This window comes from Bos taurus, chromosome 11, assembly GCF_002263795.3.
Source record: "Bos taurus isolate L1 Dominette 01449 registration number 42190680 breed Hereford chromosome 11, ARS-UCD2.0, whole genome shotgun sequence".
NCBI classification, from domain to species: domain Eukaryota; kingdom Metazoa; phylum Chordata; class Mammalia; order Artiodactyla; family Bovidae; genus Bos; species Bos taurus.
In genome coordinates, this window is record NC_037338.1 from 10,046,438 (window position 1) to 10,067,746 (window position 21,309).

General features: G+C 41.2%; 1 protein-coding gene and 1 long non-coding RNA gene across 3 annotated transcripts in view; one reads left to right on the plus strand and one right to left on the minus strand.

Annotated features, from left to right (window-relative positions):
* The window catches only part of M1AP (meiosis 1 associated protein), a 95,524-nt gene that overhangs the window by 57,027 nt on the left and 17,188 nt on the right, over positions 1-21,309 (plus strand). For both annotated transcript variants that reach the window (XM_024999361.2, XM_059891706.1), the window contains 3 exons: positions 10,296-10,469; positions 14,897-15,059; positions 16,022-16,163. In XM_024999361.2, the coding sequence (XP_024855129.1) occupies positions 10,296-10,469; positions 14,897-15,059; positions 16,022-16,163 (479 nt within the window). The remainder of the gene's footprint in view (positions 1-10,295; positions 10,470-14,896; positions 15,060-16,021; positions 16,164-21,309) is intronic.
* On the minus strand, positions 10,396-19,412 carry LOC132346545 (uncharacterized). Its single transcript, XR_009496376.1, has 3 exons — positions 18,819-19,412; positions 11,610-11,802; positions 10,396-10,480 (listed from the first exon to the last, which is right to left on the minus strand). It is a non-coding gene; the product is annotated as an uncharacterized lncRNA (long non-coding RNA).

The window sequence follows — 21,309 nt, forward strand, 5'->3', positions numbered from 1 at the left end:
CTATACAATGGTACAACCCATTGGAAAAAACTCTGATGCTGGGAAAGATTGAGGGCAGGAGGAGAAGGGGGCAACAGAGGATGAGATGGTTGGATGGCATCATAGACACAATGGACATGAGTTTGAGCAAACTCTGGGAGATAGTGAAGGACAGGGAAGCCTGACATGCTGCAGTCCATGGAATCACAAACAGCTGGACACGCACGACTTAGCCATTGAACAATAATTGGCAGTATCTAACAAAACTACTTAGGCGTTTGCTTTTTTTTTTTTTAGGCATTTTCTTTGACTCACGACTCTCACTTCTAAAAATCTAATACCCTGAAGATATACCTCTAATAATGTAAAAATGCATACATGTATAGAGGATTACAAAACTGTTATTTAGATTTTTATTGCTGTTGTTTGGGATATGTTTTAGGACTTTTTGTAGTTTCTGTCCCTTTTTTTAAAAACATTTCCTGACTTAACCTAAGTCCCCAGTAAGTCTTACAGTCTTTCTTGGTTCCTCCAACTTTTATTTTCACCTCAGAGTAGATCTTTCTCTTAGCTTGCTTGGGCATTAAGAAGGCAAAGCTCCTTGGTCTGAGTTCTCAGGGCCATACCATTTCCTTCTCCAGGGGATCTTCCCAACCCAGAGATCAATCTCGTGTCTACTGCATTGGCATCAGGGCCACATCAATAGATTTAATGTCATCTTAATCCCACTTCCTCCTTTTCCTAAATAACCATTCCCCTGCTCTCCTCCAGCACCGCAGTGCCTTTGAAAACACTTCTTCCCAATCCACTTTTCTAATTTGCATTGCAATTTACATTAAATGCTTTTAGTTTATAGAATACGTAAATTTGTGCAGAAAAGGAATTCTTTTTTTAAATACCTTCTAAGTCTTGTGTTTCCCAAGTCAAACTGTGCTTTAGATCTTGGTATGTCTCAGTCAGTAGTGATCAACCCCTTTTGCATGTGAGTCGTAATTTTTTTCTCAGTAAAATGAAAATAGAGCTAATTGAGACCCAAAGATAAAATATGTTTTCTTACAAATTGAATCATATAAGTATGATATAATATGATTATTGAAGACAAAAATGTCACCAAGAAAAGAGGAAAGAAATGTAACTAAATGTTCATGTGCAGACAGCTGGGAGGCAGCTTTCTGCTGTTTCAGCCTTTATAGTTTAGTTATGCTTTTAAGTCTACAAAGTGCTTTCCAGTATCATCATTTGATACTTAAATGAACCCTAAGCCTAGGTGTTATCATCATCCACTTTATAGATGAAGAAATTGAACTTAGAGAGAAGTGGTCTAAGATCACGAGGAAGTTAGGAGCATATTGGCCATGATTATTTGTGCAGTGAAGCATTTGCCGAGCTCCCTGTTGTATTCCAGACCCTGTGCTAATGCTAGGTCTATAGAGGTGGGTAAGGTGCTACATCTGGTATCCACAGGCATGCAGATACCCGTCTATAACCAAGACCCTCTTTATTGCATCTACAAGATCTCTCTACTGGGGCTGGCCAGGGCAGGGCAAGTCAGGCATCTCAAAGCAGGATTGGATGGGACTCTGTGCTTCCTGACTTCTGGTCAGGAACTAGAAAGCCATGTGGCTCGGGAAAAAAAAAAAAAGAGGATTGGATGGCAGGGAATATTGTCAACTCCTGTCACGGGGTGTTGCTCCCACGGCTCCAGATGTGTGAGGATCCCATGCAGCTTCTCCCATTGGGAAGTCCCTACAACCAGTCACAGGCTTCTGCACCCTTAGGAACAATTCTGAAAAGATTGCTCTCCCAGCCAAAGTAATTGCTCTGGAAACATTTCTTTTTTCTAATTCATCTACTTACTAAGGGCTGAAATTTTACATTGGGAATTATATTAAGGCATGTCTCAGAGCTAGAGATGCCCATACGTCCCTATTTTATCTCTAATAATGTAACTCATCCATTGTGAATCATTAGTATTACATTCTTTAGTTAACACTCGAGCCTCCTTTTTATTTTAGCCCACCTTAGGCTGCACCAGCTTGACCTTCCATTGTAAAACTCTCTGGGTAACTGACTAGGGCTGGAAAAGAGGCATGTCCACTACAAGCTGAGGGGTCTCTGCTTGAGTTCTGCTTACGGGACTCCCAGATTCCTCTCTCATTTTTCGAACACTGCCCATTACTACCACAGGACAGGAAAGTATGTGTGGGAAGCCTGGACTGAGACATGGGTATCTCACACAAGCTAGCAGTTTGGCACACCTTCAAACAAGTGTCTTTAGAATACTAATTCAACAATTGTTTAGGAGCCAAGAGCTATAAAGAAGTAAAGGGAAAGGAGTACGGGTTCTCTTCTGCCCCAGTCTTGCACACTTCTTCCCTAAGCAGAGTCAAGGCTTGCAATAATGGAACCCACCCTTCTTAGAAACAGGTGTAGTGACTACCTGTTGTTACATGAGTGTGTTCCTTTGAGGAGATCTCATCCTTCACCTCAGCTGCTTACCTGCCTGTCCTCACTTCCTCCCTTTTTCTGCTTTAGCCTTCTTGCTAGTCCTCCAATATACCAAGGTCATTCTCACTTTAAGACCTTTGACCTTGCTGACTCCTCTGTAAGGAACAGTCTTTCCATAGATGTTTTCATGACTCCCTCCTTCACTTGGTTCAAGTCTCTGCTCAGCTGTTATCTTCTTAGAGCATGCTTCTTCCCTGGCCAACCAAGAGAAAAGTTCACAGACACACACAAATATCCTGATTTATTTTTCTTCCAAGTTACCCATTATTATCTGTAATTGCTTTCCATTTTGTGTGTTTGTTATTGTCTGTTCTCCCACTAGAATGGAACACCATAAAAGCAAAGAATTTGTCTCTTTCATTGTTGACCCCAAGCAGTGCCTAGCTCATGGAAGGTACTAATAATCATTTGAATGACAAATTAAATAAGTGAATGAATGAATGAATGGCAGTAGTATTCTCCCTGAGACTAGTTCCGAGAAATGAATTTTCTCTGTCTCATTACACTTCTACTGATGTTTTAACCCCTCTAATAGACAGGGATCCTAAGAAGATGATCACCACTTGGTCAGTGCTATGCTCACTTCTCTACAGAGGACACACTGCCTTAACCCCACCACCTCCTTTCAACAGGCTTTTCCTTTTTCCCAGGGCTCAATCATTACCACCACAAATGAGGCTTATAAGTTCAGAAAGACAAGCTGGACTGCCCCTAACATTGTGATGTGTTAGAGACTATCCCCTTGCAGTTATTGACTTAAAAACTGTGGTTGAATGAACATGAACAGTTATTCCTGAGCAAACTGTCTGCTCTGATTACTTATCCTAGTTGTTAGCATCCTAAAGCCACTCCTGTATTCACAGAGTAGATAGCACTGATTGTAAACTGACCCAGAAAGCTAAGGTACCATGATTACATAGTTTCTGTAGCAGTTCTTGACATTTTGAGGGTCACAGAGCTCTTCTGAGAATCTAATAAAAGCGAAGGACCTAACCATCTCCTCCACCCCGACCAAAATACACCTATGCTCTTACAAACTGAGTTGTATTCAATTTCAAGGGTTCCCAGAACCCTTGAAGCCCATCCATGACACCAAAGGACAAGTAACATCATAGTCATTCAGAAAGAAATAGAATTTTCATATAGGTCAAGACCTTTGTGGGAATGGGGAGGTTGTGCAGGACTGGCCAGGAGCACAATTTTCCTGGGCCTCTTCTTTAGACATTCTAGGTGTGTGTTAAAGTATTAAATTCTCCCCTTTTAAACACATTTCAATTTTGTAACCCTATTTTAGGGTTGACTTCTGAGAAGCATTGCTTTAGGCATTACCTTATTACTCTTAGGTTTTCTTCAGTTCAGTTCAGTCGCTCAGTCGTGTCCAACTCTTTGAGATCCCATGGACTGCAGCATGCCAGGCCTCCCTGTCCATCACCAACTCCTGGAGTTTACTCAAATTCATGTCTATTGAGTCGGTGATGCCATCCAACCATCTCATCCTCTGTTGTCCCCTCTCCTCCCACCTTCAATCTTTCCCAGCATCAGGGTCTCTTCAAATGACTCAGTTCTTTGCATCAGGAGGCCAAAGTATTGGAGTTTCAGCCTCAGCATCAGTCTTTCCAATGAATATTCAGGACTGATTTCCTTTAGGATGGACTGGTTGGATCTCCTTGCAGTCCAAGGGACTCTCAAGAGTCTTCTCCAACACCACAGTTCAAAAGCATCAATTCTTCAGCACTCATAGGTTTTCTTAGTCTTTCCCATTATTGTGGCTCTTCCAGAACTTAGCTCAGTGAAGGATATCACTGCTTATGGCCACAGGGTGGCAGAGTAAGTCTAAAAACTGAATGAAAATGCTGGCTACCGCTACTCTGCAACAGACCAGGTCTTCAGGAACACCCAAACAACTCAGAGCCAGAGCGGGTGCATGAGAGCCACGCGTTGACTCCAGTAAACTTTTAGTTCATAACCTCAGTAGGACCAGTCCCACTGACTACCCTGCTCACCAGTAAGTATGAGAGCTGATTGTCATCTGAGAAGTCTCCTCCCCATTCCCCAGGTTTAGTACATTTAGTTGTATTTATAAAGAACACAATACCAAGTGTTGATGTTCTTATGTTTGTTGGTGGCAAGGAGAAAGTCACCAAGATAAGCAAGTAGAGGGAAAAATACTTTTTAAAAAGGAAAGTATCTTCTTTTCCTGTAAGAGCAACTCATTTTGTTGATGAGAGAAAAGGAAGAAAATTCCATTTGTTGGCTCTGCCATATGCCATTCATAGGTAATCATCTCATTTCTTATGCATCCTGTAACTATGAAATAGGCTATGCTTTCCCCACTGTGCCAAAGTAACATAGCTAACAACTTTCAAGCCACAATTCAAACCCTGTCTTTCTACTACATTCCACCAAACGAAGCCCACAGATGCTCAGGGGCTACTGATTAAAGTCAGATAGGGAGGATATAATTAAACATGTGCCTGCATGCTAAGTCGCTTCAGTTGTGTCCAACCCTGAGACCATATGGACCATGGCAGGAGCCGCCTGCCAGGCTCCTCTGTCCATGGGATTCTCCAGGCAAGAACACTGGAGTGGGTTGCCATTTTCTTCTCCAGAGAATCATCCCAACCCAGGGATCGAACCTGCCTCTCTTATGTCTCCTGCATTGGCAGGTGGGTTCTTTACCACTAGTGCCACCTTGGGAAGCCCATAATTAAGCCCATAATTAATAACTTCCTAGAAAAAGTCAGTCTGAATTGAATTCTGGAGAAATTGCAGGCCATAGATTGAAAAAGCACTAAGGAAGGAAATAACATGGCAAGGAGACTAATTTAGTTGAAGCAGAAGAGTTACAGGAAAAAGTAATAAGAGCTGAGGAATAGGCATTTGCTGAACTTCAGCTCTATGCAAGCTACTAAGCTGGAGGATGGAGGGGCAGGGGTGTTGATAGGCTCTCAACAAGTGGAAAAAAGGAGGAATGTATGAAAGGGCTTCCTTGGTGGCTCAGTGGTTAAAAAAAAAGGTCTGCCTGCCAACGCAGGAAACATGGGTTCAATCCCTGGGTCGGGAAGATGCCCTGGAGAAGGAAATGGCAACCCACTCCAGTATTCTTGCCTAGAAAATCCCATGGACAAAGAAGTCTGGTGGGCTGTGTAGTCCATAGGGTCACAAAGAGTCAGACACGACTTGGCCACTTGAGCACATGCACATGGGAGTATTTGAGGAATAATGAGTAGTAACAAATGGTTCAGAATGAGTGAAGAGGATAAAGAAGCTGACAGCAGAAAGGCAGTATGTGCTCCTTAGCAAAGGAAGGATCTGGTGAAACTGTTTCAGAAAAATTAATTGGTAGTAAAAAGTACCAGAGGGGAAAGAATGGAGTTTGATGGGGCAGCTAAGAGGCTACTGCTATAATTCAGGCACAAACAAATGAATGCCTTGACCAGTGACAGAGAATATGGAAAAGAAGTTCCCCCTCTAAAGTGTTCTGGTTTCCATATTACTGTTTAGCTTGGATAATGTGACTGTTTCTGAGACGGTCCCCTCAAACCTGAAGCATAGCTCTCTGGCGATTACTGAGAACTGTTTCAAAGGAAGAAGCTCTACTCAGTGGCTCTCTGAAGAACCTATAGGTTAAGTTGGAAAGAACTCTCACACCATATACAAAAATAAGCTCAAAATGGATTAAAATATTAAATGTAAGCTCTGAAACCATAAAACTTCTAGAATAAAACACAGGCAGTGAACTCTTCAGTATCAATCTTAGCAATATTTTGGGGGATATGTCTACTCGGGCAAGGGAAGCAAAGTGAAAATAAACAAATGGGACTACAGCAAACCGAAAAGGTTTTGCACAGTGAAGGAAACAATTGACAAAAAGAAAAGGCAGCCTACTGCTTTTTGCAAATGATATATCTAAAAAAGGATTAATATTCAAAATATACATAGAACCTATACAACTCAACATCAAAAAACAAACAACCCAATTTAAAAATGGGTAAGGGGCCTAAAAAGACATTTTTCCAAAGAAGACATGCTCTGTCAACAGGCACATGAAAAGATGCTCAGCATCACTAATCATCAGAGAAATGCAAATCACCACAATCACTGGACACCTGTCAGAATGGCTATCATCAAAAAGACAACAAATAACAAATGTTGACAAGAATGTGGAGAAAGGGGAACTCTCATGCACTGTTAGTGGAATGCAAATTGGTCCAGCCACTGTGAAGAACAATATGGAGTTTCCTCAAAAAGTTAAAAATAGAACTGCCATATGATCCATCAGTTCCACTCCTGGATGTTTATTTGAAGAAAAAACACTCATTTTAAAAGATATATGCATCCCTATGTTTATTGTAGCATTATTTACAGTAGCCTAGATATGAAAGAAACCTAAGTGCCCATCAATAGATGAATGGATAAAGAAGATGTGGAATATTCTTTATGGACTATTACTCAGCCATAGTAAAAAAAAAAAAAAAAAGAAGAAGAAGAAGAAGTCAATCTTGCCATTTGCAGCAACGTGGGTGGACGTAGAAGCTATTTTCTAAGTGAAATGAGAAAGACAAATACTTTCAGATTTCACTTATATGTAGACTCTAAACAACAAAACAAATGAACAAACATAACTAAACAGAAACAGAGGTGTAGATATAGGGAATAAACAGGAAGTATAGTAAGGAGAGCAGAGAAATAGCTGAGGGAGAGTAAAAGGTACAAACTTTCAATTACAAAACAAAAAGAAGTTGGAAAGAACTTAGCAACATTGACGGTGTGTCTGCAGGGAAGACTGGCATTTTCCTTCAGAGGTGCCATGTTTCAGACTTGCTTCTTCAGCTTTACAGGGTCAGAAAGTTGATCTTATCAACATCCTCTCAGAGATAGACTCGCCTGATCAAGCTCAAGACTAAAGTTGTTGGCCAGAATATTTTAGAGGAAGGGCCATAACCACTATAACCAAGAAGAGCAGAAGCTTGACAGATGCATCCTGCCTTCCTGCCGCTGGGGCTCCTCACTGAGCTAGCACGCCCTCTCCTCTGAGCTATGCTTGGCTGATCGAGGCCAGCATCTGCCGCTGTTCCTCCCTTTCTCCGTGCTCCATTTCTGGTCAACCCTCTCTCCTTCTAATGGATCATTCATTCCTTGAATGAGCCCGTACCATCCATAGGCTCCAGCCAAATCTTGCTTTGGTCTATAAGCCATTATTTTTAAAGTGACTGTTTTTCATTGACCTCGTCACTCTGTATTGACTTTATTTTTTAACTATCTGAGGAAACCCCTATTTTTCTTATTTCCAGATTCTTAATGGGGAGATACTTTGCTCTGTCCCCATACCCATGGTAGGAATTTTCTAATCTTTTACCATTTCACTGGGGAGAAAAAAAGAAACACTTGCCTTCTCCAAAATTCTGTTGTTTGAACTCAAAGCAGTATCATCTGCTCTACTTTTTAAGATCCTTTTTTCTACTTCATTTATTTAGTTCTATATCTGCCTCCTTATACTTTAATAACTGTTTTGCTTCTTTGAAGAGAAGCTGTTCAGTCATTTCCCTACTTATTACTCAAGTTGAAGTCCAGACTCAGAAAAATTACTTCTTCTTTTTCCTATGACACAATAAATTTCCCATTATTAAAAAGAACATTTCTCCTCACTTATGAGGAGCATTTATTTGATGATGACTTCATATTTATCACTGTAGTACCTGAAAACATAGTGGAGTAGACGAGAGTTTAAGGAGAAATGGTCAAGAATAATGTTGCTTTATAAATTCATTAAGGTAAAGAGTATCATATATCTTTATATAGTATTTCACCTTCTATGTAGTACATAATTAATATTATTGCTTGATGGAATGAGTTCATTAGCTAATGAATCCTCATAACTATTCACAGAAGATGGTAGAAGTTTTTTTTTTAAGTGAAAGCAAGTTTATTTAGAGAGATTCACATCCCATAGGCAGAATATGGTCCACCTCAGAAGGCGAGCGCAACCAGTGGTAAAGTTTTAATTATACTGGGTCAAAGAGAAATGCATTTGGTGCCCATTTTCAGCCACATAATAAGTCGATAAATATGACATGAAGTCACTTAAGTCTCACCACACTTTCCCCGTGTGGGTGCCAACACGTTGGACTGAAGCCCTTTGTTCCGTGTGGAGAGTCTGCCACCTCTGCAGACTTGTCCTCAGGAATGTCGTTCTAGAAATAAACCAGCGTTCTCCTTGGGGTCCATGAGTCATACATAGAAGTTAATTCATTGGAGCGACTGACTTTTCTTAGGCCCTTTGTAAAAGTATTTCTGAGAGTCCCTCACGGTAAGGCAAAAAAAGCCAGGTTCCTCTTCAGTTTCTTTCCAGCTCTTGTCTCATTTCCTCTCTCTGTGCTTCCTCTGTCACCTTATATTTGGCTTCTACTGACAAACTTTATGTCCAGATCCAGATCCCAATTCCTGAGCTAGTGTTGCCTAAATAAGGAAATAGACCATCAAAGTCTCATCACCCCGCCTACCTAGTCCCATTCATTCAGATTGGGAATCAAATCACACTCCACCAGCCCATCCCTGGCTTCTTGGCTGCTAATCACACTTGTGAGATACACCAATGGCAAACTTGTATAATTCTGTATCAGAAGGTGGAGCTTATAATTCATCTTTTCTCTTTTAGTCTTTTAAAATTTATGTTTTATAACAGAGGAAATAATTGAATACATTTTCACTGTGAAACAATAACATAAAATTGAAGACCTTATTAACTAACTATTTAACTTGCATTGTGGATATGAGAGTTGGACCATAAAGAAAGCTGAGTGCTGGAGAATTGATGCTTTTGGACTGTGGTATTAGAGAAGACTCTTAAGAGTCTCTTGGACTGCAAGGAGATCCAACCAGTCCATCCTGAGGGAAATCAGTCCTGAATATTCACTGGAATGACTCATACTGAAGCTGAAGCTCCAATATTTTGGCCACCTGATGCTAAGAACTGACTCACTGGAAAAGACCTTGATGCTGGGAAAGACTGAAGGCAGGAGGAGAAGGGAATGACAGAGGATGAGATGGTTGGAGGGCATCATTGACGTGATGGACATGAGTTTGAGCAAACTCCGGGAGTTGGTGATGGACAGGGACGCCCACTGTGCTGAGATCCATAGGGTCACAAAGAGTCGCACATGACTGAGTGACTGAACTGAACTGAACTTGAATTGCTATATTATTTTTGGCTGTTTTTATATTCCAAAATGTTTTTTAATACATAAAATACATAAATACAATAAAATTCAAATGTATAGAAGTATGAATAATATAAAGTGAATGTATCTCAGAATTCTGCCCCATTTCTACTCCAGTCCACCATTAACAATTTAATAGTAGACTTCCAGAGCTCTGTAAAAGGCATTTCCATACATATGTATGTATTTAGGCTAACAGTTTTATTTTTATATAAATGAGTCACACTATACTCTGCTCTAGAACTTTCTTTATTCACTATCTCCTAGCTTTCCATGTCAGTACATTTAACTTTGTTAACAGCTGCATAATACTCCATAGTCTATGCCATAATTTATTTAAATATTTCCCTATTGATGGGCATTTGAATAGCTTTCTGTTTGGGGCTTTGATTATTTGTTTTTGCAACAATGCTGTGCTGAACATCTTTGCATGTGTCTCTTTGGGTACTATCCAAGAATGTCTCTAGGCTAGATATCTAGAGGTAGAATTGACAGGTTCAAAAATGGGTGCTTTTAATATTTTATAGTTTTAAAAATTTGTAACTAAAGAATTAAACATTGTAACTACCGTTTCCCTTTCTTCTGCAGAGAGTTCTGTCCTGGCAACTGACATTGATCTTCAGACTATAGACAGTGATATTGTCAGCATGGAGATTTTCTTCAAAGCCTGGCTGCATAACAGCGGAACAGATCAAGAACATATTCACCTTCTTCTTCCTTCACGGAGTATCAGCAACATTTCCAGAACCAGAGATGATTCAAGTACACTCTCCCTAAAAGATATATTACATAGACAGTGATTATCCTAGTCTAGAATTAGGATTGGAAAGTCATCAGAATACAGAGTAGTTGAGGTTTAGGGACTGGAGGAGGAGTGGATGAGGCTGTCCAATGTCAGCATGAGAATTTCTAAACTTCTAATTTTCAATTAGGAAACTGAACCTGATTAAACCCAGACAGCAAGAGCCAGTTAGTTTCAGTGTAGAGACTTAAACACCTCAGTAATAGGGCATCAGCTACACTACATGAGAGAACAATGATCATATGTTTTCTCAAGTTTTCATTTTTGATGTGGCAGATACTATTGACATAATTTCAGGTAAGCTGGTACCTCAATAACATGAATAGGGCCCGTAAGGAGAGGAAAGGAACCAAAACTAAATGATTAAATAGAGATCTTCTCAACAGGAAGACACCAAATTGAGGGGAACTAAAGCAACTATAGAACAAGCCCCAGGGAGTTCAACTAGTGGCCCTAGACGCTGTTAACAAAGTCCGTTCTGGCGGTTGTGGAAACCAAGAGGTCAATCCAGTGCTGTAGGCGTGCCAGCAAGGTCCTGGATACTGTTCCAGCCGGCAGTGATACCTAATTCAGGTCCCACAGGATTGTAGGAATAAAGCCATTTCTAGTCTCCATCCCCTTTGAAGGTGGGCCTAAGACCTGGGTGGCAGGACCTGCAAATGGACCCATCAGTACAGTCAGCCACAGCTTCAAAGGGAAAAGACTAAACTGTGTCTTCCCCTTTAGGAGTGTGTGCTTAATGAGAAAAATAGATATACCGACTTCTGTCCCCAAAGGGGAGGATACACCTTGGTCCTTTCTTTATAGAGATAGCCATTGGGTTCTTAATCTATCTCCCCTTCCCCCCCATTTCAGTCAAGGGCCTGTGATGCCTTTAACAACTTCTCTTGATTTTCCTGTCTTTCCTTTGTGTGTAAAATCTTCCCATGGCCTCCATTCCACCTGCTTTGCCCAAGACCAGTTGCTCACTTCATATCTATTTTTTCCCAAACAGTGTTAACTCCTTTCCCTGCATTATCCTATTTCATCTTCATAACAGCAACATGATGCAGGTACTGTTATCACATGCCATTGAATCTAAAAGTGAAAGTGTTAGTCACCTCAGTCGTGTCCGACTCTTTGCAACCGCATGAACTGTTGCCCACCAGGCTCCTCTGTCCGTGGGATTCTCCAGGCAAGAATACTGGAGTGGGTTGCCATTCTCTTCTCCAGGGGATCTTCCCAACCCAGGGGTAGAACCTGGGTCTCCTGCATTGCAGGCAGATTCTTTACCGTCTGAGTTACCAGGGAAGCCTAGATGGTGTCAATTATAAGACATACCATTATTTTATGTACCACCAAGAAAGAGAAACAATTCCAATTAAATGTGACACATTGCTTTTTATCACTTAGAAATATTATTTTATTCTTACTGAGAGAGTTCTTTCAGGTTAGAGTAGTAAGTAAGGGTTAAGACTGTCTGCCTGGTCCATGGTGATTGTAAGACATATACAGAGACACTGCTGCTAAGTCACTTCAGTCGTGTGCGATTCTGTGCGACCCCATAGACGGCAGCCCACCAGGCTCCACCGTCCCTGGGGTTCTCCAGGCAAGAACACTGGAGTGGGTTGCCATTTCCTTCTCCAATGCATGAAAGTGAAAAGTGAAAGTGAAGTCACTCAGTCGTGTCCGACTCTCTGCGACCCCATGGACTGCAGCCTTCCTGGCTCCTCCATCCATGGAATTTTCCAGGCAAGAGTACTGGAGTGGGGTGCCATTGCCTTCTCCATACAGAGACACTAAGTGAAAAAAAAAAGTGTCTTAAAATCAATAAATATATTATCCCTGTTTACAGATGAGAAAACTGACACTCAGAGGAATTAAAAATTCCCCCAGGGCTGCACAGAAAATTAATAGCTAAGCCAAAATCTGAAGCCAGGCAACTCTGAATCCCATTCTTAACTCTTAGGATTAGAAATCTATATTTTATACATTTGATTACTCTCAGCCCAAAGCATATTCATCAAACCCTGGTCTGTCACCTCCAGAGCCTGGGCCCTTACCTACCATGCAACCTGCATCCTGCTGGGCACTTCTCTCAATAGGAGGGCTAGGGCCATCCAGAGCCAGAATCTCCTGCAACCAGCCTTTCTTCTGCTGCCGCATGGCATTTGCCCATGGTCATATTGAGAATTCTCTGCTTTGCCCTCTCTTTTCCCGTGGCTTTCAACACCAGGGTCAGACCCAGAATGTTTATCTCCATCTGCAATTATTTTTTGGAAATCCACAGGTCTTCAGGGTGGGTGGTAGAACTTAGATCTAGGATGGTGGTAGAACTGCTGAAAACATCTTCACTGGAATCCAGATGCTCATGCACAAGTTGGAATGATGTCCAAAGAAGGTAGGCCTCTCCTGGGGTGGGTATGACCCACATGAGAGTTTAAACAAGCGCAATAAAGACCATATTATAGTTACCCATTGTTCACAAAACTGATGCATTGCTCTTTATGTGAATTTCTAGAAATGTGTTTCCCTAAGGGGAAAAAAAAAAAAAGCTAATTAAACCCCTAAGCTCTCCTAATATATAATCTTTTGAGGACTGCTCTTCAGATGTTCACTCTGACTTCTCTTTACAAGGTTCTCCACCCAACACTACCTGCTTCCTTCACCCTCTCCCTAGATGCTTCCTCAGAGGCCTCTTTCTGACAGAGCATAGTCTGCCTCGGATGAACTTCTTTTCTCATTCTTGGTCTCTGCTGTCTCTGCACCTGGGTCTGAGTGATGAGAAGCATATCTGGTTCTAGACTCAAACCCTGCTAAAACACCTTTCCCAGGTTTGGAACATTGCTGAGACTACGGTTCCATTAGTTCTCATCCCTGGCTACAGTAAGAATCAAATGAGGAACTTTTAAAAATACAATATCAGCTCCAGCCCCAGAGATCCCAGTTTTGCTGGTGTGAGGTAGGGGCCAGACATCCGTACCTTTTACAAGTTCACTAGGTGATTCTTACTGCAGCCAAAGTCAAGAACCTCAGTCAGATGAGCACAGCTGTCTAATCCTAAAACCCAAGGACCCAACAATGAAGCAGTCAGGCACAGAGGAAGTAAGGGGAAGCTGGAGTCCTAGGCCGGAGAAGGCAATGGCACCCCACTCCAGCACTCTGGCCTGGAAAAACCCACGGACGGAGGAGCCTGGTGGGCTGCAGTCCATGGGGTCGCTAAGAGTCGGACACGACTGAGCGACTTCACTTTCACTTTTCCCTTTCATGCATTGGAGGAGGAAATGGCAACCCACTCCAGTGTTCTTGCCTGAAGAATCCCAGGGACGGGGGAGCCTAGTAGGAGGCCGTGTATGGGGTCGCAGAGTCGGACATGACTGAAGCAACTTAGCAGTAGCAGGAGTCCTAGGCAGAGTCCCTCCTAATGACTTCCTGGGCTCTGGGACACACCTGGCCAAGAGCTCTCTCATCCAGAAGTGATGTCCAGGTCTGGTTGCCAGGCCCAGCTAGACCTATTCTTTCTACATTATTTCTACTTTTGTTTTTACCTCATGTTGCAGGTACTTCAGTCATTTCATAAATCACTGACATCAACAGCTAACCTTCTCACAAGTACAGAACACTCATATATTCATAGTTTGTTAACAATACTTAAACCCAATATATATTTCATTTAAAACCTTCATAGTATCAAGGATTCAAATCCAGAGCAACAGAACATTGTACACTGTGACATGTGAACATGCCTGCTGGAGAAGAAGCTTACGGAAGCATAAAAAACCTCCATGAATAACCCATACATAGTCGGAACACCCTCAGAAGTGTTGTATGTTGCCATAGTGATGTTGCAAGGTCCAAAAGGTTCTATTCACTTGGGGAATTATAAAATAAACCGTTTCAGGAACTTAGTCCTCCCCCTCCCTCGAGTGTCCTGGAAGATCTCACACAGAAGCAGTAGCTGTCAGCTGACTGCCTGACTTCTGCTTTCCTGCTCTTCCTTCATCTGACCTGCAGTCTTGCCAAAGCTTAGCCACAGGGAAGCAGGAGGGGCAACATTTCCTTCTCTGATTGCCAAAAGGCCCTGCATATTGCAGTGTTAACTGCCTCCTCCACAGCAGACACACATTCCTCTCGGACTCAATCACAAGCCAGATCTCTCACTATGAGGAAACTGCTCAGCCAGCCCAGAAGTAAAACAAGAAAAAAAAATCATGTCACACCCAGAAAATAAAGTTACCTGTTATGTAGAGCAATATTATTTCAGACCTGCTCCTCTGTCCACTTTCCTGCCTCCCAACCCTTACTTGCCTGGTGGACACGGAATGGGTGGCAGATGATCTCTCTTAATCATATAGCCTGAGGTAACTTGTGACAAACAATCCCTCCCCAAATGCCATTTTCATTGCAGTGTGCCTGAAATGTGATCTCCAAGAACGACTTCTCAGCCCATCCCTACTCCCTGGAACAGCTGATGGCTCCTTGAGGATGGATGACCCCAAAGGAGACTTCAGCACCCTCTACCAGATGGTTTCCCAGTCACCAGCCTCTTGTTACAAGCTCCGGGTGATCAAGTATGGTCCAAGAGAACCTCCCTAATCCATGCAAATATTTATTCTTATTGGTTCCAGCTAGGAAGACTAAGATAGAGGGAGGGCATGGGCATCCCCAAGTGTCAGGCAGCAGGGGGTCAATTCCAGAGTAGCAACTACAGGTGTGGGCGTGAAATAGCAAGGTCAGGCTGCTCAGTATGTGGAGATGAATGAGGAGACAGTGAAAGATATGTCTCAGTAGAATATTCTAAAGTCTGGATGAAGACTGGAAATCCAGAAAGTCTCTGAGAATGCAGAGGAAAAAAAGATAAACAGAGCAATGTTTATCCATTCAGCAAATGTTTATTAAACACCTACTATGTTTAGACATCAGGACAGAGGTCTGATCATCAAGGAACGAGTGGCACCTAGGATCTACCCCACCTTTCCATTTCTTTAAGTACTAGAATTCTTGTTTCTGAGAGAATCAGTTCCAGAGCTGAATTAGGAATGATGGCAAAGACCACTTTTACTGCTTCCTAGTTCTGTCACGGTGCCCACATGCAGGTATCTGAGTAAGCTTGTCTATGGACTTGGGCCCATGGATGCTGCTGGGGAAACTGCTTAAACGAAATCTCTTCTTAACTGTGTCTTCCGTCAGCATCTTGCCACAGAAGAACCAGGTCTGGGATGCAGATAGTTAGCATACTGTTGTATAATGTGGTTGCTGCAGCAGGAATGAATGGGACAGAGTAAGCTCAGGAGAGGAAATACCCATCAGAGTCTTGAGGTCTCAGAATAGGTGCTGCATTCATTCATTGACAGACTTTGAGACTCTGCTGTGTGCCATATACCCTGATAGGTACATCCTAAGGTGAATAATTCACAGGCCCTAACCTAAAGGATTTCACAATAGAGTCTTAGACTTAAGCTAAATTTAAGTGGATCTGGGTCAGGTTCTGGATATCACGAAGGAGCCTCATACTTCCATTGTCTCTTCCCAGGGCTCTAAAATCCAGTGGGGTCTGCGAATCATTGACATATGGACTCCCCTTCATCCTCAGACCCACAAGCTGTTGGCGGCTGGAATGGGATGAGCTGGAAACAAATCAGCAGCATTTCCATGCTTTGTGTCACAGCCTACTGGTGAGTGCCCATGTCACCAGGTGATGAAGAGTGTTAAAGTACCCACCAGAGGGAAGCAGCTAATTTAATCCTGCCCTGATCCCAAATCTGTCCCAGTCTTCCAGAGGATAGAGAAAAACTGGACATACTTTGAAATATGGATCAAGTATGACTTGCCTTTGTTAGTTTCATGCTATAGAGAATAATTCCTGAATTCCGTTATATGACACTAAACTTAAAAATCCCTGATTTTACATTTTAATGGCAACAGGAAATTGTCCTTAAGTAACTATATCTTAAACCCTATTTTCTTCCTATCACTATGCTGGATATTATGGTTTATTTCAATGAAGAACACATAGTCTATGCTAGAAATTGTGCTAAGTCCCAGATATTCAATCTATTATGGTAGACATTATCTGTGGTCTCAAAAAACTTTCTAATGAAAGAGACAGAATTAAATATGTATATTCCTAATTGTGAGAAGTTTATGAAGGAAAATAAGGGCTTGCTAAAATATAGCCTCTCTATAAAAGTGACGATTAAACTGAGATCTGCCAGATGAAGGAATTAGCTAGGTGAAGGGTGGCAGGAAGACCATTCCAGGTGCAGAGAAATCCATGTGCAAAGACCCAAAGGCCAGAAAGAGATGATCCTCAAATCAAGAATGGAATGATCATTGTGACTGAAACAAAATGAGCAAGAATAGAGAGAACCAAAAGGTGAGGAGCTAAAAGTGAGCAGGCTAAAATCATACCAGGATTTGTAGCCCAAACTGAGAACGTGGGACTTTATGTACAGAAAGAAATCATTAGAAATGACATCATCTATTTAAATGTTTAAATGATTAATTGTGCCAAAATTTAGAAATGAACTTTCCAAAGCAAAAATGAAAACAAGAAAATAAGGTAGGAGGGCGCTGAAATAGTCTAGGCAAGAGACGATTTTGGCTTGGTATTGGATATTGAAGTCAAGATGAGAAAAGTAAACCAATTAAAGCAGTATTTTAGAGAAAGAGAACTTGTGAAGGATTGGATATAGGGAGAGAGAAAGAGGAAAGTATCAAATAACTGCCTGGTTTCTGGTTTACCATTTCCTGAAATGAAAAATCTAAAACGATCATACACATGAAACAGTAATACAACACTGAGAAAGCAAAATGAAAAAACTGTAAATGCAATTCAGGGTTGAGTATAACTACTTAGTGGCTACAGAATAACAGTTTGACCCAGTAGGATATGGGAGATCAAGACAACACAATAATGTGTCTCTTTCACTATCAGAAGCAGACTTCTTTTTTCCTGTTTCAAAGCCCACACTCCCTTTTAGGTCCACCCACTAAGTTCCTGTTTCCTATCTGACGAACACCCATCTCCTATCTTTGCAGAGCAGAGGCAACAGATACCTCCTGACTGTTAAAGCCCAACCACTCAGTTTACTATACTCTACCTGATTCCTCAGGATCTTGGAGATCTACTGGGGAGAAATTTCTCTCAAGGGGCTTCAATACATTCTTTTGAACATGATATCTTAAACAGACATTTGCATTTTAATACACTGATAGAGGGAGTATAAATTTTCTGAAAAGTGGTAACCCTCAACACTTTAATTCTACTACCAGGAATATAGCCCAAGAAAACAGTGAGGAAAGAGAGAAAAGTATGACCATAGGTATGGTAATGTTTATCTCGGTGTTATTTACAATGGTAAAAAACTGGAAACAACTTTAATGTCCTAAATAGAAGAATTGTTAAATTGAAATAGGGGAAAGGTTAGAAGAACAACAATTCACCCAAGCAATGAGGTATTATGTAGCAATAATAGTTTATAGTAAGGATGGGAAAGACTATTCTTTTCCATCCTGGCTTACATTACATGAGATTAGAGTCTCTCTGCCTCTGAACTTGGGATGTGAGAATCCATATTTATTCGTTCAACAAATATTTATTGAGCGCTTCCCAGGCGGTTCAGTGGTAAAGAATCCGCCAGCCAATACAGAAGACATAGAAGATTCGGGCTTGATCCCTGGGTTGGGAAGATGCCCTAGAGTAGAAAATGGCAACCCACTCCAGTATTCTTGCCTGGAGAATCCCATAGACAGAGGCGCCTGGCAGGCTACAGTCATTGAGGTTGCAAAGAGTCAGACAGGACTGAGCAACTAAGCGTGCATTTATTGAGCACCGTGTGCCAGGTATAGTTGTAGAGGCCAAAGAGACCTCTTCTTTAGCACTCCTCTCCCATGCAAACTCACAAGTATGTAGTTGATCCAAGTCTAGCAGATACCCATTTTTGGTAGCACTTATTATAATAAGAGCTAGTCACTTAACCAAGTGCTTTGCATATCTTAACTCATTTAATCCTCACAGTAATTCCATGAGATAAATTGCTATCCCTATTTTTACAGATAGAGAAGACTAAAGAGATCAAGTGACTTACCAAAGGTCACGCAGCTACTGAAGTGATCTCGTCAGAATTTGAATGTAGTTCTGCTGACTACGTACTTTTTAAAAATATGTGTCATACTTTTAACTCCTTGGTTTCTGCTACCAGTGTAGCCAGATAAACACAGACTACAGCACCAAAGCTAATCCTTCTCCCTTCACTTAACACCCCGTGCCTCTGTACTTCACTGGACTCGAATTCACTTAAACTGGTAGGAGGTACTTCCTTCCTTACCCATGTTGTGCTTCTTGTGCTCCACTCCATCAGATCAAAGACCACTCTCCTCTTCTAGAAAGGAAAGAAGCAAAATAGTGTTTGAATGGCTCTCCCTTCTTGCTTCTCACGTGGCATCTCCAAGCAGCAAAAAGCCTGAAAGGCAGTGTGTTATGGAGGGAAAAATTCACAAGCTTCTGTTCATTCATTCAACACCAAATATTTTTGGAGTCCCTACTATGTGACAAGACTTATTTAGAGTTTTAACCTTCCTGATCCTATTTTTACAAGTTCTCAGCACTTCTTTCTCACACCTCTTTCATATGTTCTTTCAGAATCTGATGTCATCGGCTCCCCATGTAAATCTTTTGACTTCTTTTTTTTTTCCTTCTGTTTCTCACTTTGTTGTTTCCCCTCCAGCTAACTTCTCATTCTAACTTCTGTCTTTCTGTTAATAGCAGCACCACCACTGTCTACTCACCCAGGCTTGAAACCTCAGTCACTTTCAGCCTTCTCACCCTTTACACCCATTTCATTCCTAAGTCATATCAAATTTTTTCTCAGGAGTTGTAACTGTTCTTCCCTCCCCCTTCCCACTGCTTGTTCTCACCAAGACTTACTTCTTCAGTAAACTCCTAATTTGCTTCCCTGTGTCCAATCTGTCACTCCTAATTTGCTCTGTTCTTTAAGTCAGCTTAATCTTCTTGAAGCATTCCCCTAATGTCACCTGATTACTTATGTCGTGCCTGCTCTAACACCATAACATCTACTGTATGTATTTTTTCCTCTCTATTCTTCTTATCATTATCTTAGGTCAAGTCCCCTTCCCCTCTTTCCTTTAATGTTACAGTAATTGCTTAACTTGGCTTTTAGTGTTGCCCCTTCCCAATCCATTTTCCATACTGCTGCCAGATTAATCTTCTTGAAACACAGCACTGATCCTGCCACTCTTCAGCTTAAAACTATTTTGTGGCTTCCTATTAATCATATTTTAAAGTCTATATTCCTTAGCTAGGTAGTCAAACTCCATCCTTGCCTCCCGTTATTCTCCTTCCTATATCATACAGTCCAACCAAATTAATATACAAACTTAAAATCACCCCACCACTGAACTTTTTTTCACGTTTTCCCTTCTCCTATCTCCATCTGTTCAAATTCTACCTCATTCTGAAGGACTCAGCTCAGATGTTGCTCCTGCAATGAGGCCTTTCTGGATGCCTGTATTTACCAGAATGACTTTGTGCATTCTGTTTCTTTTTGGAGAAAAGTATATTTCAATTTGTTTTTAAAATATATGATCCTATGGTTTTGGTTAAAGCCTATGATATAAATTTGACTACCCAGACTCTAGGAAAACATGGTTGCCTTTTCCTGAAATTTCTACCACTTCCCCATTTTACCAACTAATTCCTCAGCCTTATTCAAATTTAGGTTTAGAGTAGAAACTCTTCTTTTGCTATCTCTCTTTGTTGGAAGTCAAGACCAGGCAGTCTTCTTTTCTTTTTTCTTTTTCTTTTCTCATTTTCTTTATTTGGTAGGAATGTTTTCAATATAATTCAAGTAGTACTTTATGCCAATAATGATTTTGTTGAGAACAGCAGCTTTTCATTTTTCTTTATAGTTCCCATGATTAGAACAGTACATGGAACACAGCAGGTTCTCAATAAATGTCCATAAATACCATTTAAATTTTTTATTTTTTAATTTATCTTGTTTAATTGGAGGATAATTGCTTTATAGTATTGTGTTGGTTTCTACTATATATCATGAATCAGCCATAGGTATACATATGTCCCCTCCCTCTTAAACCTCCCACCCTACCTCCTACCCCATCCCACCCCTGTAGGTTATCACAGAGCTCCCTGCATCATACAGTAAATTTCCACTGGCTACTTAATTTTACCTATGGTAATGTATACGTTTCCATGCTACCCTCTCAATTCGCCCCACCCTCTCCTTCCCCTGCTGTGTCCACAAGTCTCTTCTCAGTGTCTGCATCTCCACTGCTGCCCTGCAGTTAGGTACATCAGTGCCATCTTTCTAGATTCCATATATGTGCATTAATATACGATATTTGTCTCTTTCTGAACTTACTTCACTCTGTATAATAGGCTCTACCTTGGTAGAACTGAGTCAAATGTGTTCCTTTTTATGGCTGAGTAATATTCCATTGTGTATATGTATCACAGCTTCTTTATCCATTCATCTGTTAATGGACATCCAGGTTGCTCCCACGTCCTACCTATTGTAAATAGTGCTGTGATGAACATTGGGGTGCATGTGTCTTTTTTAATTATGACTTCCTCAAGGTGTATGTCCAGTAGTGAGATTGTTGGGTCATATGGTAGTTTTATTCCTCATTTTTTAAGGAAGTTCCATAATGTTCTCCATAGTGGCTATATCAATTTGCATTCCCACTAACAGTATAAGAGAGTTTCCTTTTCTCCACACCCTCTCCAGCACTTACTGTTTATAGATTTTTTTGGAGGATAACCATTCCAGCCCATGTGAA